This window comes from Oncorhynchus nerka, unplaced genomic scaffold (genome assembly GCF_034236695.1).
Source record: "Oncorhynchus nerka isolate Pitt River unplaced genomic scaffold, Oner_Uvic_2.0 unplaced_scaffold_1036, whole genome shotgun sequence".
Classification (NCBI taxonomy): Eukaryota; Metazoa; Chordata; class Actinopteri; order Salmoniformes; family Salmonidae; genus Oncorhynchus; species Oncorhynchus nerka.
Genome location: NW_027040268.1, coordinates 157501 through 182500, shown reverse-complemented (window position 1 = coordinate 182500; position 25000 = coordinate 157501). Strand labels below are relative to the sequence as shown.

The following is a 25000-nucleotide window of genomic DNA, read 5'->3' as shown; positions in this document are numbered from 1 at the left end:
TTTAGACAGTGGTCCTGTGTAGCATAGTGCTTTAGACAGTGGTCCTGTGTAGCATAGCGCTTTAGACAGTGGTCCTGTGTAGCATAGCGGTTTAGACAGTGGTCCTGTGTAGCATAGTGCTTTAGACAGTGGTCCTGTGTAGCATAGCGCTTTAGACAGTGGTCCTGTGTAGCATAGCGCTTTAGACAGTGGTCCTGTGTAGCATAGTGCTTTAGACAGTGGTCTTGTGTAGCATAGTGCTTTAGACAGTGGTCTTGTGTAGCATAGTGCTTTAGACAGTGGTCCTGTGGTCCTGTGTAGCATAGTGCTTTAGACAGTGGTCCTGTGTAGCATAGCGCTTTAGACAGTGGTCATGTGTAGCATAGCGCTTTAGACAGTGGTCATGTGGTCCTGTGTAGCATAGTGCTTTAGACAGTGGTCCTGTGGTCCTGTGTAGCATAGTGCTTTAGACAGTGGTCCTGTGGTCCTGTGTAGCATAGTGCTTTAGACAGTGGTCCTGTGTAGCATAGTGCTTTAGACAGTGGTCCTGTGGTCCTGTGTAGCATAGTGCTTTAGACAGTGAATCTGTGGTCATGTGTAGCATAGCGCTTTAGACAGTGGTCCTGTGTAGCATAGTGCTTTAGACAGTAGTCCCGTGTAGCATAGCGCTTTAGACAGTGAATCTGTGGTCCTGTGTAGCATAGCGCTTTAGACAGTGAATCTGTGGTCCTGTGTAGCTGGGTTGGTAGAGCATACTGCTTTATACAGTGAATCTGTGGTCCTGTGTAGCATAGCGCTTTAGACAGTGAATCTGTGGTCCTGTGTAGCATAGCGCTTTAGACAGTGGTCCTGTGTAGCATAGCGCTTTAGACAGTGAATCTGTGGTCCTGTGTAGCTGGGTTGGTAGAGCATACTGCTTTAGACAGTGAATCTGTGGTCCTGTGTAGCATAGCGCTTTAGACAGTGGTCCTGTGTAGCATAGCGCTTTAGACAGTGAATCTGTGGTCCTGTGTAGCATAGCGCTTTAGACAGTGAATCTGTGGTCCTGTGTAGCATAGCGCTTTAGACAGTGGTCCTGTGTAGCATAGCGCTTTAGACAGTGAATCTGTGGTCCTGTGGTCCTGTGTAGCATAGCGCTTTAGACAGTGAATCAGTGGTCCTGTGTAGCTGGGTTGGTAGAGCATAGCGCTTTAGACAGTGTTCCTGTGTAGCATAGCGCTTTAGACAGTGGTCCTGTGTAGCATAGCGCTTTAGACAGTGGTCCTGTGTAGCATAGCGCTTTAGACAGTGGTCCTGTGTAGCATAGCGCTTTAGACAGTGGTCCTGTGTAGCTGGGTTGGTAGAGCATACTGCTTTAGACAGTGGTCCTGTGTAGCTGGGTTGGTAGAGCATACTACTTTAGACAGTGAATCTGTGGTCCTGTGTAGCATAGCGCTTTAGACAGTGGTCCTGTGTAGCATAGTGCTTTAGACAGTGGTCCTGTGTAGCATAGCGCTTTAGACAGTGAATCTGTGGTCCTGTGTAGCATAGCGCTTTAGACAGTGAATCTGTGGTCCTGTGTAGCATAGCGCTTTAGACAGTGGTCCTGTGTAGCATAGCGCTTTAGACAGTGAATCTGTGGTCCTGTGTAGCATAGCGCTTTAGACAGTGGTCCTGTGTAGCATAGTGCTTTAGACAGTGGTCCTGTGTAGCATAGCGCTTTAGACAGTGGTCCTGTGTAGCATAGGGCTTTAGACAGTGGTCCTGTGTAGCATAGCGCTTTAGACAGTGGTCCTGTGTAGCATAGCGGTTTAGACAGTGGTCCTGTGTAGCATAGTGCTTTAGACAGTGGTCCTGTGTAGCATAGCGCTTTAGACAGTGGTCCTGTGTAGCATAGCGCTTTAGACAGTGGTCCTGTGTAGCATAGCGCTTTAGACAGTGGTCCTGTGTAGCATAGCGCTTTAGACAGTGGTCATGTGTAGCATAGCGCTTTAGACAGTGGTCGTGTGGTCCTGTGTAGCATAGTGCTTTAGACAGTGGTCCTGTGGTCCTGTGTAGCATAGTGCTTTAGACAGTGAATCTGTGGTCATGTGTAGCATAGCGCTTTAGACAGTGGTCCTGTGTAGCATAGTGCTTTAGACAGTAGTCCCGTGTAGCATAGCGCTTTAGACAGTGAATCTGTGGTCCTGTGTAGCATAGCGCTTTAGACAGTGAATCTGTGGTCCTGTGTAGCTGGGTTGGTAGAGCATACTGCTTTATACAGTGAATCTGTGGTCCTGTGTAGCATAGCGCTTTAGACAGTGAATCTGTGGTCCTGTGTAGCATAGCGCTTTAGACAGTGGTCCTGTGTAGCATAGCGTTTTAGACAGTGAATCTGTGGTCCTGTGTAGCTGGGTTGGTAGAGCATACTGCTTTAGACAGTGAATCTGTGGTCCTGTGTAGCATAGCGCTTTAGACAGTGGTCCTGTGTAGCATAGTGCTTTAGACAGTGGTCCTGTGTAGCATAGCGCTTTAGACAGTGAATCTGTGGTCCTGTGTAGCATAGCGCTTTAGACAGTGAATCTGTGGTCCTGTGTAGCATAGCGCTTTAGACAGTGGTCCTGTGTAGCATAGCGCTTTAGACAGTGAATCTGTGGTCCTGTGGTCCTGTGTAGCATACCGCTTTAGACAGTGAATCAGTGGTCCTGTGTAGCTGGGTTGGTAGAGCATACTGCTTTAGACAGTGGTCCTGTGTAGCTGGGTTGGTAGAGCATACTACTTTAGACAGTGAATCTGTGGTCCTGTGTAGCATAGCGCTTTAGACAGTGAATCTGTGGTCCTGTGTAGCATAGCGCTTTAGACAGTGAATCTGTGGTCCTGTGTAGCTGGGTTGGTAGAGCATAGCGCTTTAGACAGTGGTCCTGTGTAGCATACTGCTTAAGACAGTGGTCCTGTGTAGCATAGCGCTTTAGACAGTGGTCCTGTGTAGCATAGCGCTTTAGACAGTGGTCCTGTGTAGCATAGCGCTTTAGACAGTGGTCCTGTGTAGCATAGCCCTTTAGACAGTGGTCCTGTGTAGCATAGCGCTTTAGACAGTGGTCCTGTGTAGCATAGCGCTTTAGACAGTGGTCCTGTGTAGCATAGCGCTTTAGACAGTGGTCCTATGTAGCATAGTGCTTTAGACAGTGGTCCTGTGTAACATAGTGCTTTAGACAGTGGTCCTGTGTAGCATAGCGCTTTAGACAGTGGTCCAGTGTAGCATAGCGCTTTAGACAGTGGTCCTGTGTAGCATAGTGCTTTAGACAGTGGTCCTGTGTAGCATAGCGCTTTAGACAGCGGTCCTGTGTAGCATAGCGCTTTAGACAGTGGCCCTGTGTAGCATAGTGCTTTAGACAGAGGTCCTGTGTAGCATAGTGCTTTAGACAGAGGTCCTGTGTAGCATAGTGCTTTAGACAGAGGTCCTGTGTAGCTGGGTTGGTAGAGCATAGCGCTTTAGACAGTGGTCCTGTGTAGCATAGCGCTTTAGACAGTGGTCCTGTGTAGCATAGCGCTTTAGACAGTGGTCTTGTGTAGCATAGCGCTTTAGACAGTGGTCTTGTGTAGCATAGCGCTTTAGACAGTGGTCCTGTGTAGCATAGCGCTTTAGACAGTGGTCCTGTGTAAGCATAGCGCTTTAGACAGTGGTCCTGTGTATAGCATAGCGCTTTAGACAGTGGTCCTGTGTAGCATAGCGCTTTAGACAGTGGTCCTGTGTAGCATAGTGCTTTAGACAGTGGTCTTGTGTAGCATAGTGCTTTAGACAGTGGTCTTGTGTAGCATAGTGCTTTAGACAGTGGTCCTGTGGTCCTGTGTAGCATAGTGCTTTAGACAGTGGTCCTGTGTAGCATAGCGCTTTAGACAGTGGTCATGTGTAGCATAGCGCTTTAGACAGTGGTCTTGTGGTCCTGTGTAGCATAGTGCTTTAGACAGTGGTCCTGTGGTCCTGTGTAGCATAGTGCTTTAGACAGTGGTCCTGTGGTCCTGTGTAGCATAGTGCTTTAGACAGTGGTCCTGTGTAGCATAGTGCTTTAGACAGTGGTCCTGTGGTCCTGTGTAGCATAGTGCTTTAGACAGTGGTCCTGTGGTCCTGTGTAGCATAGTGCTTTAGACAGTGGTCCTGTGGTCCTGTGTAGCATAGTGCTTTAGACAGTGAATCTGTGGTCATGTGTAGCATAGTGCTTTAGACAGTGGTCCTGTGTAGCTGTGTAGACATAGTCGCTTTTAGACAGTGAATCTGTGGTCCTGTGTAGCATAGCGCTTTAGACAGTGAATCTGTGGTCCTGTGTAGCATTGGTAGTACTGCTTTATACAGTGGTCCTGTGGTCCTGTGTAGCATAGTGCTTTAGACAGTGGTCCTGTGTAGCATAGCGCTTTAGACAGTGAATCTGTGGTCATGTGTAGCATAGTGGTCTTTAGACAGTGCTTTAGACAGTAGTCCCGTGTAGCATAGCGCTTTAGACAGTGAATCTGTGGTCCTGTGTAGCATAGCGCTTTAGACAGTGAATCTGTGGTCCTGTGTAGCTGGGTTGGTAGAGCATACTGCTTTATACAGTGGTCCTGTGGTCCTGTGTAGCATAGTGCTTTAGACAGTGAATCTGTGGTCTGTGTAGCATAGCGCTTTAGACAGTGGTCCTGTGTAGCATAGCGCTTTAGACAGTGAATCTGTGGTCCTGTGTAGCTGGGTTGGTAGAGCATACTGCTTTAGACAGTGAATCTGTGGTCCTGTGTAGCATAGCGCTTTAGACAGTGGTCCTGTGTAGCATAGTGCTTTAGACAGTGGTCCTGTGTAGCATAGCGCTTTAGACAGTGAATCTGTGGTCCTGTGTAGCATAGCGCTTTAGACAGTGAATCTGTGGTCCTGTGTAGCATAGCGCTTTAGACAGTGGTCCTGTGTAGCATAGCGCTTTAGACAGTGAATCTGTGGTCCTGTGGTCCTGTGTAGCATAGCGCTTTAGACAGTGAATCAGTGGTCCTGTGTAGCTGGGTTGGTAGAGCATAGCGCTTTAGACAGTGTTCCTGTGTAGCATAGCGCTTTAGACAGTGGTCCTGTGTAGCATAGCGCTTTAGACAGTGGTCCTGTGTAGCATAGCGCTTTAGACAGTGGTCCTGTGTAGCATAGCGCTTTAGACAGTGGTCCTGTGTAGCTGGGTTGGTAGAGCATACTGCTTTAGACAGTGGTCCTGTGTAGCTGGGTTGGTAGAGCATACTACTTTAGACAGTGAATCTGTGGTCCTGTGTAGCATAGCGCTTTAGACAGTGGTCCTGTGTAGCATAGTGCTTTAGACAGTGGTCCTGTGTAGCATAGCGCTTTAGACAGTGAATCTGTGGTCCTGTGTAGCATAGCGCTTTAGACAGTGAATCTGTGGTCCTGTGTGTAGCATAGCGCTTTAGACAGTGGTCCTGTGTAGCATAGCGCTTTAGACAGTCTGGGTCCTGTGTAGCATAGCGCTTTAGACAGTGGTCCTGTGTAGCATAGTGCTTTAGACAGTGGTCCTGTGTAGCATAGCGCTTTAGACAGTGGTCCTGTGTAGCATAGGGCTTTAGACAGTGGTCCTGTGTAGCATAGCGCTTTAGACAGTGGTCCTGTGTAGCATAGCGGTTTAGACAGTGGTCCTGTGTAGCATAGTGCTTTAGACAGTGGTCCTGTGTAGCATAGCGCTTTAGACAGTGGTCCTGTGTAGCATAGCGCTTTAGACAGTGGTCCTGTGTAGCATAGTGCTTTAGACAGTGGTCCTGTGTAGCATAGCGCTTTAGACAGTGGTCATGTGTAGCATAGCGCTTTAGACAGTGGTCTTGTGGTCCTGTGTAGCATAGTGCTTTAGACAGTGGTCCTGTGGTCCTGTGTAGCATAGTGCTTTAGACAGTGAATCTGTGGTCATGTGTAGCATAGCGCTTTAGACAGTGGTCCTGTGTAGCATAGTGCTTTAGACAGTAGTCCCGTGTAGCATAGCGCTTTAGACAGTGAATCTGTGGTCCTGTGTAGCATAGCGCTTTAGACAGTGAATCTGTGGTCCTGTGTAGCTGGGTTGGTAGAGCATACTGCTTTATACAGTGAATCTGTGGTCCTGTGTAGCATAGCGCTTTAGACAGTGAATCTGTGGTCCTGTGTAGCATAGCGCTTTAGACAGTGGTCCTGTGTAGCATAGCGTTTTAGACAGTGAATCTGTGGTCCTGTGTAGCTGGGTTGGTAGAGCATACTGCTTTAGACAGTGAATCTGTGGTCCTGTGTAGCATAGCGCTTTAGACAGTGGTCCTGTGTAGCATAGTGCTTTAGACAGTGGTCCTGTGTAGCATAGCGCTTTAGACAGTGAATCTGTGGTCCTGTGTAGCATAGCGCTTTAGACAGTGAATCTGTGGTCCTGTGTAGCATAGCGCTTTAGACAGTGGTCCTGTGTAGCATAGCGCTTTAGACAGTGAATCTGTCCTGTGGTCCTGTGTAGCATACCGCTTTAGACAGTGAATCAGTGGTCCTGTGTAGCATAGTGCAGGGTCCTGTGTAGAGCATACTGCTTTAGACAGTGGTCCTGTGTCCTGTGTAGCTGGGTTTAGACAGTGAATCTGTGGTCCTGTGTAGCATAGCGCTTTAGACAGTGGTCCTGTGTAGCATAGCGCTTTAGACAGTGGTCCTGTGTAGCATAGCGCTTTAGACAGTGGTCCTGGTAGCATAGCGCTTTAGACAGTGGTCCTGTGTAGCATAGCGCTTTAGACAGTGGTCCTGTGTAGCATAGCGCTTTAGACAGTGGTCCTGTGTAGCATAGCCTTGTAGCAGTGGTCCTGTGTAGCATAGCGCTTTAGACAGTGGTCCTGTGTAGCATAGCCTGTGGTCCTGTGTAGCATAGCGCTTTAGACAGTGGTCCTGTTGTAGCATAGCGCTTTAGACAGTGGTCCTGTGTAGCATAGTGCTTTAGACAGTGGTCCTGTGTAGCATAGTGCTTTAGACAGTGGTCCTGTGTAGCATAGCGCTTTAGACAGTGGTCCTGTGTAGCATAGCGCTTTAGACAGTGGTCCTGTGTAGCATAGCGCTTTAGACAGTGGTCCTGTGTAGCATAGCGCTTTAGACAGTGGTCCTGTGTAGCATAGCGCTTTAGACAGTGGTCCTGTGTAGCATAGTGCTTTAGACAGTGGTCCTGTGTAGCATAGCGCTTTAGACAGTGGTCCTGTGTAGCATAGTGCTTTAGACAGAGGTCCTGTGTAGCAGCATAGCGCTTTAGACAGTGGTCCTGTGTAGCATAGCGCTTTAGACAGTGGTCCTGTGTAGCATAGCGCTTTAGACAGTGGTCTGTGTAGCATAGCGCTTTAGACAGACAGTGGTCTTGTGTAGCATAGCGCTTTAGACAGTGGTCCTGTGTAGCATAGCGCTTTAGACAGTGGTCCTGTGTATAGCATAGCGCTTTAGACAGTGGTCCTGTGTATAGCATAGCGCTTTAGACAGTGGTCCTGTGTAGCATAGCGCTTTAGACAGTGGTCATGTGTAGCATAGTGCTTTAGACAGTGGTCCTGTGTAGCATAGCGCTTTAGACAGTGGTCCTGTGTAGCATAGTGCTTTAGACAGTGGTCCTGTGTAGCATAGTGCTTTAGACAGTGGTGTAGCATACCTGTGTAGCTGTGGTCCTGTGTAGCATAGCGCTTTAGACAGTGGTCCTGTGTAGCATAGCGCTTTAGACAGTGGTCCTGTGTAGCATAGTGCTTTAGACAGTGGTCCCGTGTAGCATAGCGCTTTAGACAGTGAATCTGTGATCCTGTGTAGCATAGCGCTTTAGACAGTGAATCTGTGGTCCTGTGTAGCTGGGTTGGTAGAGCATACTGCTTTAGACAGTGAATCTGTGGTCCTGTGTAGCATAGCGCTTTAGACAGTGGTGGTCCTGTGTAGCTGGGTTGGTAGAGCATAGCGCTTTAGACAGTGGTCCTGTGTAGCATAGCGCTTTAGACAGTGGTCCTGTGTAGCATAGCGCTTTAGACAGTGGTCCTGTGTAGCATAGCGCTTTAGACAGTGGTCCTGTGTAGCATAGCGCTTTAGACAGTGGTCCTGTGTAGCATAGCGCTTTAGACAGTGGTCCTGTGTAGCATAGTGCTTTAGACAGTGGTCCTGTGTAGCATAGCGCTTTAGACAGCGGTCCTGTGTAGCATAGCGCTTTAGACAGTGGCCCTGTGTAGCATAGTGCTTTAGACAGAGGTCCTGTGTAGCATAGTGCTTTAGACAGAGGTCCTGTGTAGCTGGGTTGGTAGAGCATAGCGCTTTAGACAGTGGTCCTGTGTAGCATAGCGCTTTAGACAGTGGTCCTGTGTAGCATAGCGCTTTAGACAGTGGTCCTGTGTAGCATAGCGCTTTAGACAGTGGTCCTGTGTAAGCATAGCGCTTTAGACAGTGGTCCTGTGTAAGCATAGCGCTTTAGACAGTGGTCCTGTGTAGCATAGTGCTTTAGACAGTGGTCCTGTGTAGCATACTGCTTTAGACAGTGAATCTGTGGTCCTGTGTAGCATAGCGCTTTAGACAGTGGTCCTGTGTAGCATAGCGCTTTAGACAGTGGTCCTGTGTAGCATAGTGCTTTAGACAGTGGTCCCGTGTAGCATAGCGCTTTAGACAGTGAATCTGTGATCCTGTGTAGCATAGCGCTTTAGACAGTGAATCTGTGGTCCTGTGTAGCTGGGTTGGTAGAGCATACTGCTTTAGACAGTGAATCTGTGGTCCTGTGTAGCATAGCGCTTTAGACAGTGAATCTGTGGTCCTGTGTAGCTGGGTTGGTAGAGCATAGCGCTTTAGACAGTGGTCCTGTGTAGCATAGCGCTTTAGACAGTGGTCCTGTGTAGCATAGCGCTTTAGACAGTGGTCCTGTGTAGCATAGCGCTTTAGACAGTGGTCCTGTGTAGCATAGCGCTTTAGACAGTGGTCCTGTGTAGCATAGCGCTTTAGACAGTGGTCCTGTGTAGCATAGTGCTTTAGACAGTGGTCCTGTGTAGCATAGCGCTTTAGACAGCGGTCCTGTGTAGCATAGCGCTTTAGACAGTGGCCCTGTGTAGCATAGTGCTTTAGACAGAGGTCCTGTGTAGCATAGTGCTTTAGACAGAGGTCCTGTGTAGCATGGTAGAGCATAGCGCTAGACAGTGGTCCTGTGTAGCATAGTGCTTTAGACAGTGGTCCTGTGTAGCATAGCGCTTTAGACAGTGGTCCTGTGTAGCATAGCGCTTTAGACAGTGGTCCTGTGTAAGCATAGCGCTTTAGACAGTGGTCCTGTGTAAGCATAGCGCTTTAGACAGTGTTCCTGTGTAGCATAGCGCTTTAGACAGTGGTCCTGTGTAGCATAGCGCTTTAGACAGTGGTCCTGTGTAGCATAGCGCTTTAGACAGTGGTCCTGTGTAGCATACTGCTTTAGACAGTGGTCCTGTGTAGCATACTGCTTTAGACAGTGGTCCTGTGTAGCATAGTGGTTGGTAGAGCATAGCGCTTTAGACAGTGGTCCTGTGTAGCATAGCGCTTTAGACAGTGGTCCTGTGTAGCATAGCGCTTTAGACAGTGGTCCTGTGTAGCATAGCACTTTAGACAGTGGTCCTGTGTAGCATAGCGCTTTAGACAGTGGTCCTGTGTAGCATAGCGCTTTAGACAGTGGTCCTATGTAGCATAGTGCTTTAGACAGTGGTCCTGTGTAACATAGTGCTTTAGACAGTGGTCCTGTGTAGCATAGCGCTTTAGACAGTGGTCCTGTGTAGCATAGTGCTTTAGACAGAGGTCCTGTGTAGCTGGGTTGGTAGAGCATAGCGCTTTAGACAGTGGTCCTGTGTAGCATAGCGCTTTAGACAGTGGTCCTGTGTAGCATAGCGCTTTAGACAGTGGTCCTGTGTAAGCATAGCGCTTTAGACAGTGTTCCTGTGTAGCATAGCGCTTTAGAAAGTGGTCCTGTGTAGCATAGAGCTTTAGACAGTGGTCTTGTGTAGCATAGTGCTTTAGACAGTAGTCCTGTGTAGCATAGCGCTTTAGACAGTGGTCCTGTGTAGCATAGCGCTTTAGACAGTGGTCCTGTGTAGCATACTGCTTTAGACAGTGGTCCTGTGTAGCTCGGTTGGTAGAGCATAGCGCTTTAGACAGTGGTCCTGTGTAGCATACTGCTTAAGACAGTGGTCCTGTGTAGCATAGCGCTTTAGACAGTGGTCCTGTGTAGCATAGCGCTTTAGACAGTGGTCCTGTGTATAGCATAGCGCTTTAGACAGTGGTCCTGTGTAGCATAGCGTTTTAGACAGTGGTCATGTGTAGCATAGGTCTTTAGACAGTGGTCCTGTGTAGCATAGCGCTTTAGACAGTGGTCCTGTGTAGCATAGTGCTTTAGACAGTGGTCCTGTGTAGCATACTGCTTTAGACAGTGAATCTGTGGTCCTGTGTAGCATAGCGCTTTAGACAGTGGTCCTGTGTAGCATAGCGCTTTAGACAGTGGTCCTGTGTAGCATAGCGCTTTAGACAGTGGTCCTGTGTAGCATAGCGCTTTAGACAGTGGTCCTGTGTAGCTCGGTTAGTAGAGCATAGCGCTTTAGCAACACCAGAGTTGTGGGTTCGACTCCCACTGGGGTCACCAATAGAAACATGTATTGCTTTGATTATGGGGTTATTTGAACATTATAGAGAAAAGAAATGACAAAAAACACTTCTATCTCCGCTTTGACTTCAAACTTGAAGTGTACGTCAGTCAGTTCCTCTATGACGGAGGGTTGGTGCTCCTCATCCACAGACATATAATATGACTCTCCATCTGAGTCTGAGGAGGAAGATAAATATATAGAGTAATATAGACTACATATAGATTACCTATAGATTACATACAGACTACATACAGTTTGCATAGTGTAAAAAGATCACACATACACTGAGTGGACAAAACATTAGGAACACCTTCCTAATATTGATGTGCAACCCCCTCCCCCTTCTCCCTCAGAACAGCCTCAATTCGTCGGGGCGTGGACTCTGCAAGGTGTCAAAGCAATCTACAGGGACGCTGGCCCATGTTGACTCCAATGCTTCCCACAGTTGTGTCAAGTTGGCTGGATGTCCTTTGGGTGGTGGACCATTCTTGATACACAGGGAAACTGTTGAGCGTCAAAAAACCCAGCAGCATTGCAGTTCTTGACACTCAAACCGGTGCGCCTGGCACCTACTACCATACCCCGTTCAAAGACACTTAAATATTTTGTCTTGCCCTTTCACCCTCTGAATGGCCCACATACACAATCCATGTCTCAGTTGTCTCAAGGTTTAAAAATCCTTCTTTAACCTGACTCCTCCCCTTCATCTACACTGATTGAAGTGGATTTAACAAGTGACATCAATAAGGGATCATAGCTTTCACCTGGACTGGACAGTTTGTCATGAAAAGAGCAGGTGTTCCTAATGTTTTGTCCACTCAGTGTACATCACCTACAGACGTCTGGAAATAAACAGAACATATCCCATAGTGAAAGAAATGTTTCTACTCATTCATGATTCATCCCATACAATAACAGATGGTCCTTCTATCTGCTGGTCTTTGTTTTTCAGTAACAGATGGTCCTTCTATCTGCTGGTCTTTGTTCTTCAGTAACAGATGGTCCTTCTATCTGCTGGTCTTTGTTCTTCAGTAACAGATGGTCCTTCTATCTCCTGGTCTTTGTTCTTCAATAACAGATGGTCCTTCTATCTCCTGGTCTTTGTTCTTCAATAACAGATGGTCCTTCTATCTCCTGGTCTTTGTTCTTCAGTAACAGATGGTCCTTCTATCTGCTGGTCTTTGTTCTTCAATAACAGGTGGTCCATCTATATCCTGGTCTTTGTTCTTCAGTAACAGATGGTCCTTCTATCTGCTGGTCTTTGTTCTTCAGTAACAGATGGTCCTTCTATCTCCTGGTCGTTGTTCTTCAATAACAGATGGTCCTTCTATCTCCTGGTCGTTGTTCTTCAATAACAGATGGTCCTTCTATCTCCTGGTCGTTGTTCTTCAGTAACAGATGGTCCTTCTATCTCCTGGTCTTTGTTCTTCAGTAACAGATGGTCCTTCTATCTGCTGGTCGTTGTTCTTCAATAACAGATGGTCCTTCTATCTCCTGGTCTTTGTTCTTCAGTAACAGATGGTCCTTCTATCTCCTGGTCGTTGTTCTTCAGTAACAGATGGTCCTTCTGTCTCCTGGTCGTTGTTCTTCAGTAACAGATGGTCCTTCTATCTCCTGGTCTTTGTTCTTCAGTAACAGATGGTCCTTCTATCTCCTGGTCTTTGTTCTTCAGTAACAGATGGTCCTTCTATCTGCTGGTCTTTGTTTTTCAATAACAGATGGTCCTTCTATCTCCTGGTCTTTGATCTTCAGTAACAGATGGTCCTTCTATCTGCTGGTCTTTGTTCTTCAATAACAGATGGTCCTTCTATCTCCTGGTCTTTGTTCTTCAGTAACAGATGGTCCTTCTATCTGCTGGTCTTTGTTCTTCAGTAACAGATGGTCCTTCTATCTGCTGGTCTTTGTTCTTCAATAACAGATGGTCCTTCTATCTGCTGGTCTTTGTTCTTCAGTAACAGATGGTCCTTCTATCTGCTGGTCGTTGTTCTTCAATAACAGATGGTCCTTCTGTCTCCTGGTCGTTGTTCTTCAGTAACAGATGGTCCTTCTATCTCCTGGTCGTTGTTCTTCAGTAACAGATGATCCTTCTATCCCTGGTCTTTGTTCTTCAGTAACAGATGGTCCTTCTATCTCCTGGTCTTTGTTCTTCAGTAACAGATGGTCCTTCTATCTCCTGGTCTTTGTTCTTCAGTAACAGATGGTCCTTCTATCTCCTGGTCGTTGTTCTTCAATAACAGATGGTCCTTCTATCTCCTGGTCGTTGTTCTTCAATAACAGATGGTCCTTCTATCTCCTGGTCGTTGTTCTTCAGTAACAGATGGTCCTTCTATCTCCTGGTCTTTGTTCTTCAGTAACAGATGGTCCTTCTATCTGCTGGTCGTTGTTCTTCAATAACAGATGGTCCTTCTATCTCCTGGTCTTTGTTCTTCAGTAACAGATGGTCCTTCTATCTCCTGGTCTTTGTTCTTCAGTAACAGATGGTCCTTCTGTCTCCTGGTCGTTGTTCTTCAGTAACAGATGGTCCTTCTATCTCCTGGTCTTTGTTCTTCAGTAACAGATGGTCCTTCTATCTCCTGGTCTTTGTTCTTCAGTAACAGATGGTCCTTCTATCTGCTGGTCGTTGTTCTTCAATAACAGATGGTCCTTCTATCTGCTGGTCGTTGTTCTTCAATAACAGATGGTCCTTCTGTCTCCTGGTCGTTGTTCTTCAGTAACAGATGGTCCTTCTATCTCCTGGTCGTTGTTCTTCAGTAACAGATGATCCTTCTATCTCCTGGTCTTTGTTCTTCAGTAACAGATGGTCCTTCTATCTCCTGGTCTTTGTTCTTCAGTAACAGATGGTCCTTCTATCTCCTGGTCTTTGTTCTTCCTTCTTCAGTAACATATGGACCTTCTATCTCCTGGTATTTGTTCTTCAGTAACAGATGGTCTTTCTATCTGCTGGTCTTTGTTCTTCAATAACAGATGGTCCTTCTATCTCCTGGTCTTTGTTCTTCAGTAACAGATGGTCCTTCTATCTCCTAGTCTTTGTTCTTCAGTAACATATGGACCTTCTATCTCCTGGTATTTGTTCTTCAGTAACAGATGGTCTTTCTATCTGCTGGTCTTTGTTCTTCAATAACAGATGGTCCTTCTATCTCCTGGTCTTTGTTCTTCAGTAACAGATGGTCCTTCTATCTCCTAGTCTTTGTTCTTCAATAACAGATGGTCCTTCTATCTCCTGGTCTTTGTTCTTCAGTAACAGATGGTCCTTCTATCTCCTGGTCTTTGTTCTTCAGTAACAGATGGTCCTTCTATCTCCTAGTATTTGTTCTTCAATAACAGATGGTCCTTCTATCTCCTGGTCTTTGTTCTTCAGTAACAGATGGTCCTTCTATCTCCTGGTCTTTGTTCTTCAGTAATAGTTGCCATGGAAATGCCCTTGTTTGTCTGATCTAGATCCGATGAAGGAGGTTGAGCCGCTGACTCTAAAATACAGTCTTCTGTTCCCTGAGGGGGGAGCTGTTGTATTCTGGCTTGCACTCGACATTGACTCACCGTCCCCAACAGACAACTCTGAGTCGTGTCATCCATTTTAGACAAAGACCAGGGGAAAGGAGGAGCATCCCATCTAGGATCAGATTACCTGACGCCCAATTATAACCGTTAAGATTGATCAGTTCCTGCAGACACAGTTTAGTGAAGAATCCTCCCCCCCCCCACCACACCTGTCTCTAATGCATCCAGCAGGACGGTAGACTGTAAACCCAGGACGTTGGGCCTGGCCTCAGACAAATACAGCATCTAGTGGAAACAAGATGGGAGGGGGAAGAAAACAGTTGATTGCCAATCCTATTACTATTAGACATGATGAACTGTACCAATATAATGGGTGTGTGTAGGCTACTCTACTGGTGAACTGGGGCATACCAAATGTCCCAATATAATGGATGTGTGTGTAGGTTACTCTACTGGTGAACTGGGGCATACCAAATGTCCCAATATAATGGGTGTGTGTGTAGGTTACTCTACTGGTGAACTGGGTCATACCAACTGTACCAATATGATGTGTGTGTGTGTGTGTGTGTGTGTAGGTTACTCTACTGGTGAACTGGGTCATACCAACTGTACCAATATGATGGGTGTGTGTGTGTAGGTTACTCTACTGGTGAACTGGGTGGGTCATACCAACTGTACCAATATAATGGGTGTGTGTAGGCTACTCTACTGTACCAATATAATGGGTGTGTGTAGGTTACTCTACTGGTGAACTGGGGCATACCAACTGTACCAATATAATGGGTGTGTGTAGCGGTTTACTCTACTGTACCAATATAATGGGTGTGTGTAGGTTACTCTACTGGTGAACTGGGGCATACCAACTGTACCAATATAATGGGTGTGTGTAGCATTTACTCTACTGTACCAATATAATGGGTGTGTGTAGAGGTTACTCTACTGGTGAACTGGGGCATACCAACTGTACCAATATAATGGGTGTGTGTGGTCGGTTACTCTACTGTACCAATATAATGGGTGTGTGTAGAGGTTACTCTACTGGTGAACTGGGGCATACCAAATGTCCCAATATAATGGGTGTGTGTAGAGGTTACTCTACTGGTGAACTGGGGCATACCAACTGTACCAATATGATGGGTGTGTGTAGAGGTTACTCTACTGGTGAACTGGGGCATACCAACTGTACCAATATGATGGGTGTGTGTAGGCTACTCTACTGTACCAATATAATGGGTGTGTGTAGGTTACTCTACTGGTGAACTGGGGCATACCAACTGTACCAATATGATGGGTGTGTGTAGAGGTTACTCTACTGGTGAACTGGGGCATACCAACTGTACCAATATAATGGGTGTGTGTAGGTTACTCTACTGGTGAACTGGGGCATACCAACTGTACCAATATAATGGCTGTGTGTAGAGGTTACTCTACTGGTGAACTGGGGCATACCAACTGTACCAATATAATGGGTGTGTGTAGGTTACTCTACTGGTGAACTGGGGCATACCAACTGTACCAATATAATGGGTGTGTGTGTAGCTTACTCTACTGGTGAACTGGGGCATACCAACTGCACCTTCTGGGTGGGGGTGGAATCACTCTGGGGCATACCAACTGCACCTTCTGGGTGGGGGTGGAAGGGGTGAAATCACTCTGGGGCATACCAACTGTACCTTCTGGGTGGGGTCGAATCACTCTGGGGCATACCAACTGTACCTTCTGGGTGGGGTGGGGGGTGGATTCACTCTGGGGCATACCAACTGTACCTTCTGGGTGGGGTGGAATCACTCTGGGGCATACCAACTGTACCTTCTGGGTGGGGTGGAAGGGGTGGATTCACTCTGGGGCATACCAACTGTACCTTCTGGGTGGGGTGGAAGGGGTGGAATCACTCTGGGGCATACCAAATGTACCTTCTGGGTGGGGTGGAATCACTCTGGGGCATACCAACTGTACCTTCTGGGTGGGGGAATCACTCTGGGGCATACCAACTGTACCTTCTGGGTGGGGGTGGAAGGGGTGGATTCACTCTGGGGCATACCAAATGTACCTTCTGGGTGGGGTGGAATCACTCTGGGGCATACCAACTGTACCTTCTGGGTGGGGTGGAATCACTCTGGGGCATACCAACTGTACCTTCTGGGTGGGGGTGGAAGGGGTGGATTCACTCTGGGGCATACCAACTGTACCTTCTGGGTGGGGGTGGAAGGGTGGAATCACTCTGGGGCATACCAAATGTACCTTCTGGGTGGGGGTGGAATCACTCTGGGGCATACCAACTGTACCTTCTGGGTGGGGGTGGAATCACTCTGGGGCATACCAACTGTACCTTCTGGGTGGGGTGGAAGGGGTGGATTCACTCTGGGGCATACCAACTGTACCTTCTGGGTGGGGGTGGAAGGGGTGGAATCACTCTGGGGCATACCAACTGTACCTTCTGGGTGGGGTGGATTCACTCTGGGGCATACCAACTGTACCTTCTGGGTGGGGGTGGACGGGGTGGAATCACTCTGGGGCATACCAACTGTACCTTCTGGGTGGGGGTGGATTCACTCTGGGGCATACCAACTGCACCTTCTGGGTGGGGGTGGAAGGGGTGGAATCACTCTGGGGCATACCAACTGTACCTTCTGGGTGGGGGTGGATTCACTCTGGGGCATACCAACTGCACCTTCTGGGTGGGGGTGGAAGGGGTGGAATCACTCTGGGGCATACCAACTGTACCTTCTGGGTGGGGGTGGAAGGGTGGATTCACTCTGGGGCATACCAACTGTACCTTCTGGGTGGGGGTGGAAGGGGTGGAATCACTCTGGGGCATACCAACTGTACCTTCTGGGTGGGGTGGAAGGGGTGGATTCACTCTGGGGCATACCAACTGTACCTTCTGGGTGGGGGTGGAAGGGGTGGAATCACTCTGGGGCATACCAACTGTACCTTCTGGGTGGGGGTGGACGGGGTGGAATCACTCTGGGGCAGGGGGATGCTGTTGACCAGGTCCAACACTCCCTGGATCTTCTGGTCTGAGATCTTCACATGGAGGAGAGGCAGTTCTCCAGACACCTTGAATCTGGAACACAGTAGATACCAGAGGTTTACTAATCTGGAACACAATAGATACCAGAGGTTTACTAATCTGGAACACAATAGATACCAGAGGTTTACTAATCTGGAACACAGTAGATACCCGAGGTTTACTAATCTGGAACACAGTAGATACCAGAGGTTTACTAATCTGGTCTGGTGTTACCTGGCTCAGCCCCCCCAGTCTGGTGTTACCTGGCTCAGCCCCCCCAGTCTGGTATTACCTGGCTCAGCCCCCCCCAGTCTGGTGTTACCTGGCTCAGCCCCCCCCAGTCTGGTGTTACCTGGCTCAGCCCCCAGTCTGGTGTTACCTGGCTCAGCCCCCCAGTCTGGTGTTACCTGGCTCAGCCCCCCAGTCTGGTATTACCTGGCTCAGCCCCCCAGTCTGGTGTTACCTGGCTCAGCCCCCAGTCTGGTGTTACCTGGCTCAGCCCCCCAGTCTGGTGTTACCTGGCTCAGCCCCCCAGTCTGGTGTTACCTGGCTCAGCCCCCCAGTCTGGTATTACCTGTCTCAGCCCCCCAGTCTGGTTAACAGTCTGGTGTTACCTGGCTCAGCCCCCCCAGTCTGGTGTTACCTGGCTCAGCCCCCCCAGTCTGGTGTTACCTGGCTCAGCCCCCCCAGTCTGGTGTTACCTGGCTCAGCCCCCCCAGTCTGGTGTTACCTGGCTCAGCCCCCCCAGTCTGGTGTTACCTGGCTCAGCCCCCCAGTCTGGTGTTACCTGGCTCAGCCCCCCAGTCTGGTGTTACCTGGCTCAGCCCCCCAGTCTGGTGTTACCTGGCTCAGCCCCCCCAGTCTGGTGTTACCTGGCTCAGCCCCCCCAGTCTGGTGTTACCTGGCTCAGCCCCCCCCAGTCTGGTGTTACCTGTCTCAGCCCCCCAGTCTGGTTAACAGTCTGGTGTTACCTGGCTCAGCCCCCCCAGTCTGGTGTTACCTGGCTCAGCCCCCCCAGTCTGGTGTTACCTGGCTCAGCCCCCCCAGTCTGGTGTTACCTGGCTCAGCCCCCCCAGTCTGGTGTTACCTGGCTCAGCCCCCCCAGTCTGGTGTTACCTGGCTCAGCCCCCCCAGTCTGGTGTTACCTGGCTCAGCCCCCCCAGTCTGGTGTTACCTGGCTCAGCCCCCCCCAGTCTGGTGTTACCTGGCTCAGCCCCCCCCAGTCTGGTGTTACCTGGCCCAGCCCCACAGGCTGGTGTTACCTGGGCATCCTGGTGTCCTTCTCCACCATGCATTTGGCCAGCTGGAGGCTGAAGTCCATGGGCTGCAGGATGTGTTGTATAGAGGAACCACGTTGACGGGCCGTCTTCCACTCCTCACCTGTAGGGACAGACCGGAACAGTGGGGGACAGGGCTCAGTGGGGACAGAGCTCAGTGGGGACAGAGAGGGACAGAGCTCAGTGGGGACAGACCGGAACAGTGGGGGACAGAGCTCAGTGGGGACAGAGACAGAAACAGTGGGGGACAGAGCTCAGTGGGGACAGAGACCGGAACAGTGGGAGACAGAGCTCAGTGGGGACAGAGACAGAAACAGTGAGGGACAGACAGAAACCGTGAGGAACAGAGCTCAGTGGACAGAAACAGAAACCGTGAGGGACAGAGACAGAAACCGTGAGGGACAGAGACAGAAACCGCGAGGGACAGAGACAGAAACCGCGAGGGACAGAGACAGAAACAGTGAGGGACAGATTTCAGTGGGGACAGAGAAAGAAACAGTGAGGGACAGAGCTCAGTGGGGACAGAGACAGAAACAGTGAGGGACAGAGCTCAGTGGGGACAGAGACAGAAACAGTGAGTGACAGAGCTCAGTGGACAGAGACAGAAACAGTGAGGGACAGAGACAGAAACAGTGAGGGACAGATTTCAGTGGGGACAGAGAAAGAAACAGTGAGGGACAGAGCTCAGTGGGGACAGAGACAGAAACAGTGAGGGACAGCGCTCAGTGGGGACAGAGACAGAAACAGTGAGTGACAGAGCTCAGTGGACAGAGACAGAAACAGTGAGGGACAGAGACAGAAACAGTGAGGGACAGAGCTCAGTGGACAGAGACAGAAACAGTGAGGGACAGAGCTCAGTGGACAGAGACAGAAACAGTGAGGGACAGAGCTCAGTGGACAGAGACAGTGAGGGACAGAGACAGAAACAGTGAGGGACAGAGCTCAGTGGGGACAGAGACAGAAACAGTGAGGGACAGAGACAGAAACAGTGAGGGACAGAGACAGAAACAGTGAGGGACAGAGCTCAGTGGGGACAGAGACAGAAACAGTGAGGGACAGAGCTCAGTGGGGACAGAGACAGAAACAGTGAGGGACAGAGACAGAAACAGTGAGGGACAGAGACAGAAACAGTGAGGGACAGAGCTCAGTGGACAGAGACAGAAACAGTGAGGGACAGAGCTCAGTGGACAGAGACAGAAACAGTGAGGGACAGAGCTCAGTGGACAGAGACAGAAACAGTGAGGGACAGAGCTCAGTGGACAGAGACAGAAACAGTGAGGGACAGAGCTCAGTGCGCATTGCTGCTCACAAGGCAGTAGACTGAGTGAATGTTTGTTCCATAATGACATTAACAGGAAAACACTGTTAGTGGGAAGACATCTGAGTGGTTTCATGAGACACAGATTTAAATGTTTGAAATGCAGTAAGGTGGAAGATGCAACAACTAGCATGTTGCTAATACAGAAGATCTATAGATGCAACAACTAGCATGTTGCTAATACAGAAGATGTATAGATGCAACAACTAGCATGGGTTGCTAATACAGAAGATCTATAGATGCAACAACTAGCATGTTGCTAATACAGAAGATCTATAGATGCAACAACTAGCATGGGTTGCTAATACAGAAGATCTATAGATGCAACAACTAGCATGTTGCTAATACAGAAGATCTATAGATGCAACAACTAGCATGATGCTAATACAGAAGATCTATAGATGCAACAACTAGCATGTTGCTAATACAGAAGATCTATAGATGCAACAACTAGCATGATGCTAATACAGAAGATCTATAGATGCAACAACTAGCATGCTGCTAATACAGAAGATATTGTGGGAAGCTTGCCTAGTGGGAAGCCTGCCTAGTGGGAAGCCTGCCTAGTGGGAAGCCTGCCTAGTGGGAAGCCTGCATAGTGGGAAGCCTGCATAGTGGGAAGCCTGCCTAGTAGGAAGCCTGCCTAGTGGGAAGCCTGCCTAGTAGGAAGCCTGCCTAGTGGGAAGCCTGCCTAGTGGGAAGCGCGCTTCAAATGACCAGTTAGGAAATATAAATAGTAGCTCTGTTTAAACCGTAGACATCAACACCGTTTTTAAACATGTAATTGCATTTAGAGTTTAGAGTTGTGGCAAAGTGATTTGGAGTTGATTAGAGTTGATTTGGCTTATGAAAGGCTGTTTAAGTCTAGCAGCACCGCTGTGTGATCAGCTCTAGCAGCACCGCTGTATGATCAGCTCTAGCAGCACCGCTGTGTGATCAGCTCTAGCAGCACCGCTGTGTGATCAGCTCTAGCAGCACCGCTGTGTGATCAGCTCTAGCAGCACCGCTGTGTGATCAGCTCTAGCAGCACCGCTGTGTGATCAGCTCTAGCAGCACCGCTGTGTGATCAGCTCTAGCAGCACCGCTGTGTGATCAGCACCGCTGTATGATCAGCTCTAGCAGCACCGCTGTGTGATCAGCTCTAGCAGCACCGCTGTGTGATCAGCACCGCTGTATGATCAGCTCTAGCAGCACCGCTGTGTGATCAGCTCTAGCAGCACCGCTGTGTGATCAGCACCGCTGTATGATCAGCTCTAGCAGCACCGCTGTGTGATCAGCACCGCTGTATGATCAGCTCTAGCAGCACCGCTGTATGATCAGCTCTAGCAGCACCGCTGTGTGATCAGCTCTAGCAGCACCGCTGTGTGATCAGCACCGCTGTATGATCAGCTCTAGCAGCACCGCTGTGTGATCAGCACCGCTGTATGATCAGCTCTAGCAGCACCGCTGTGTGATCAGCACCGCTGTATGATCAGCTCTAGCAGCACCGCTGTGTGATCAGCACCACTGTATGATCAGCTCTAGCAGCACCGCTGTATGATCAGCACCGCTGTATGATCAGCTCTAGCAGCACCGCTGTGTGATCAGCTGTAGCAGCACCGCTGTATGATCAGCTCTAGCAGCACCGCTGTATGATCAGCTCTAGCAGCACCGCTGTATGATCAGCTCTAGCAGCACCGCTGTATGATCAGCTCTAGCAGCTCCGCTGTGTGATCAGCTCTAGCAGCACCGCTGTGTTATCAGCTCTAGCAGCACCGCTGTATGATCAGCTCTAGCAGCACCGCTGTATGATCAGCTCTAGCAGCACCGCTGTGTGATCAGCTGTAGCAGCACCGCTGTATGATCAGCTCTAGCAGCACCGCTGTATGATCAGCTCTAGCAGCACCGCTGTGTGATCAGCTCTAGCAGCACCGCTGTGTGATCAGCTCTAGCAGCACCGCTGTGTGATCAGCTGTAGCAGCACCGCTGTGTGATCAGCTCTAGCAGCACCGCTGTGTGATCAGCTGTAGCAGCACCGCTGTGTGATCAGCTGTAGCAGCACCGCTGTGTGATCAGCTCTAGCAGCACCGCCGTATGATCAGCTCTAGCAGCACCGCTGTGTGATCAGCTCTAGCAGCACCGCTGTATGATCAGCTCTAGCAGCACCGCTGTATGATCAACTCTAGCAGCACCGCTGTGTGATCAGCACCGCTGTATGATCAGCTCTAGCAGCACCGCTGTGTGATCAGCACCGCTGTGTGATCAGCTCTAGCAGCACCGCTGTGTGATCAGCTCTAGCAGCACCGCTGTGTGATCAGCTCTAGCAGCACCACTGTATGATCAGCACCGCTGTGTGATCAGCACCGCTGTATGATCAGCTGTAGATTCACTTCTCTCACTCCACTCATGTTCCATCAATCAACTGTATTATTATTTCACAACGGGATTTAATTTTCCTTCTCTAGGAGACTATTTTATTTATCAGCTTTTCATCTCTGGTATCGGCTACTACCGTCTAACGGAAACCCTGGTGTGTGTGTGTGTGTGTGTGTGTGTGTGTGTGTGTGTGTGTGTGTACCTGACTTGCTGTAAAGGACCTGGACATGACGTAGCTCCAGTGAGTACTTCTCGTAGGCACGGTCCATAATCTCCTCCAGGGAACTGAAACTGGGTGATAAAGACTGGGGGTTCCCCTGGTCCACACTCACCAGCTACACACACACACACACACACACACACACACACACACACACACACACACACACACACATACACACACACGTTTAAAACTATGACACAATAAAACAATAGGGTGTCTTTGCTGTCATTATTCTAGAACCAGTCTGTTCTCACCTGTAGACTACCTGTCTGTTCTCACCTGTAGACTACCAGTCTGTTCTCACCTGTAGACTACCAGTCTGTTCTCACCTGTAGACTACCAGTCTGTTCTCACCTGTAGACTACCAGTCTGTTCTCACCTGTAGACTACCAGTCTGTTCTCACCTGTAGACTACCAGTCTGTTCTCACCTGTAGACTACCAGTCTGTTCTCACCTGTAGACTACCAGTCTGTTCTCACCTGTAGACTACCCGTCTGTTCTCACCTGTAGACTACCCGTCTGTTCTCACCTGTAGACTACCCGTCTGTTCTCACCTGTAGACTACCAGTCTGTTCTCACCTGTAGACTACCAGTCTGTTCTCACCTGTAGACTACCAGTCTGTTCTCACCTGTAGACTACCAGTCTGCTCTCACCTGTAGACTACCAGTCTGTTCTCCCCTGTAGACTACCAGTCTGTTCTCCCCTGTAGACTACCAGTCTGTTCTCACCTGTAGACTACCAGTCTGTTCTCACCTGTAGACTACCCGTCTGTTCTCACCTGTAGACTACCCGTCTGTTCTCACCTGTAGACTACCCGTTCTGTTCTCACCTGTAGACTACCAGTCTGTTCTCACCTGTAGACTACCAGTCTGTTCTCACCTGTAGACTACCAGTCTGTTCTCACCTGTAGACTACCAGTCTGTTCTCCCCTGTAGACTACCAGTCTGTTCTCCCCTGTAGACTACCAGTCTGTTCTCCCTGTAGACTACCAGTCTGTTCTCCCTGTAGACTACCAGTCTGTTCTCCCCTGTAGACTACCAGTCTGTTCTCACCTGTAGACTACCAGTCTGTTCTCCCCTGTAGACTACCAGTCTGTTCTCCCTGTAGACTACCAGTCTGTTCTCCCTGTAGACTACCAGTCTGTTCTCCCCTGTAGACTACCAGTCTGTTCTCCCCTGTAGACTACCAGTCTGTTCTCCCCTGTAGACTACCAGTCTGTTCTCCCCTGTAGACTACCAGTCTGTTCTCCCCTGTAGACTACCAGTCTGTTCTCACCTGTAGACTACCAGTCTGTTCTCCCCTGTAGACTACCAGTCTGTTCTCACCTGTAGACTACCAGTCTGTTCTCACCTGTAGACTACCAGTCTGTTCTCACCTGTAGACTACCAGTCTGTTCTCACCTGTAGACTACCAGTCTGTTCTCACCTGTAGACCTGTAGACTACCCGTCTGTTCTCACCTGTAGACTACCAGTCTGTTCTCACCTGTAGACTACCAGTCTGCTCTCACCTGTAGACTACCAGTCTGCTCTCACCTGTAGACTACCAGTCTGCTCTCACCTGTAGACTACCAGTCTGTTCTCACCTGTAGACTACCAGTCTGTTCTCACCTGTAGACTACCAGTCTGTTCTCACCTGTAGACTACCAGTCTGTTCTCACCTGTAGACCTGTAGACTACCCGTCTGCTCTCACCTGTAGACTACCAGTCTGCTCTCACCTGTAGACTACCAGTCTGCTCTCACCTGTAGACTACCAGTCTGCTCTCACCTGTAGACTACCAGTCTGCTCTCACCTGTAGACTACCAGTCTGCTCTCACCTGTAGACTACCAGTCTGCTCTCACCTGTAGACTACCAGTCTGCTTCTCACCTGTAGACTACCAGTCTGCTCTCACCTGTAGACTACCAGTCTGCTCTCACCTGTAGACTACCAGTCTGCTCTCACCTGTAGACTACCAGTCTGCTCTCACCTGTAGACTACCAGTCTGCTCTCACCTGTAGACTACCAGTCTGCTCTCACCTGTAGACTACCAGTCTGCTCTCACCTGTAGACTACCAGTCTGCTCTCACCTGTAGACTACCAGTCTGCTCTCACCTGTAGACTACCAGTCTGCTCTCACCTGTAGACTACCAGTCTGCTCTCACCTGTAGACTACCAGTCTGCTCTCACCTGTAGACTACCAGTCTGCTCTCACCTGTAGACTACCAGTCTGCTCTCACCTGTAGACTACCAGTCTGCTCTCCCCTGTAGACTACCAGTCTGTTCTCACCTGTAGACTACCAGTCTGTTCTCACCTGTAGACTACCAGTCTGTTCTCACCTGTAGACTACCAGTCTGTTCTCACCTGTAGACTAGACTACCGTCTGCTCTCACCTGTAGACTACCCGTCTGCTCTCACCTGTAGACTACCAGTCTGCTCTCACCTGTAGACTACCAGTCTGCTCTCACCTGTAGACTACCAGTCTGTTCTCACCTGTAGACTACCAGTCTGCTCTCACCTGTAGACTACCAGTCTGCTCTCACCTGTAGACTACCAGTCTGCTCTCACCTGTAGACTACCAGTCTGCTCTCACCTGTAGACTACCAGTCTGCTCTCACCTGTAGACTACCAGTCTGCTCTCACCTGTAGACTACCAGTCTGCTCTCACCTGTAGACTACCAGTCTGCTCTCACCTGTAGACTACCAGTCTGCTCTCACCTGTAGACTACCAGTCTGCTCTCACCTGTAGACTACCAGTCTGCTCTCACCTGTAGACTACCAGTCTGTTCTCACCT

General features: G+C 49.2%; 1 protein-coding gene across 1 annotated transcript in view; it reads right to left on the bottom strand.

Moving 5' to 3' along the window:
- Positions 1-25000, bottom strand: part of LOC135570201 (intermembrane lipid transfer protein VPS13C-like) — a 53687-nt gene that overhangs the window by 25940 nt on the left and 2747 nt on the right. The window contains exons 3-7 of the mRNA XM_065016313.1: positions 22206-22338; positions 18316-18433; positions 16975-17107; positions 14250-14325; positions 10609-10718 (exon numbers count right to left, since the gene is read on the bottom strand). Of these exons, the coding sequence (XP_064872385.1) occupies positions 10609-10718; positions 14250-14325; positions 16975-17107; positions 18316-18433; positions 22206-22338 (570 nt within the window). The remainder of the gene's footprint in view (positions 1-10608; positions 10719-14249; positions 14326-16974; positions 17108-18315; positions 18434-22205; positions 22339-25000) is intronic.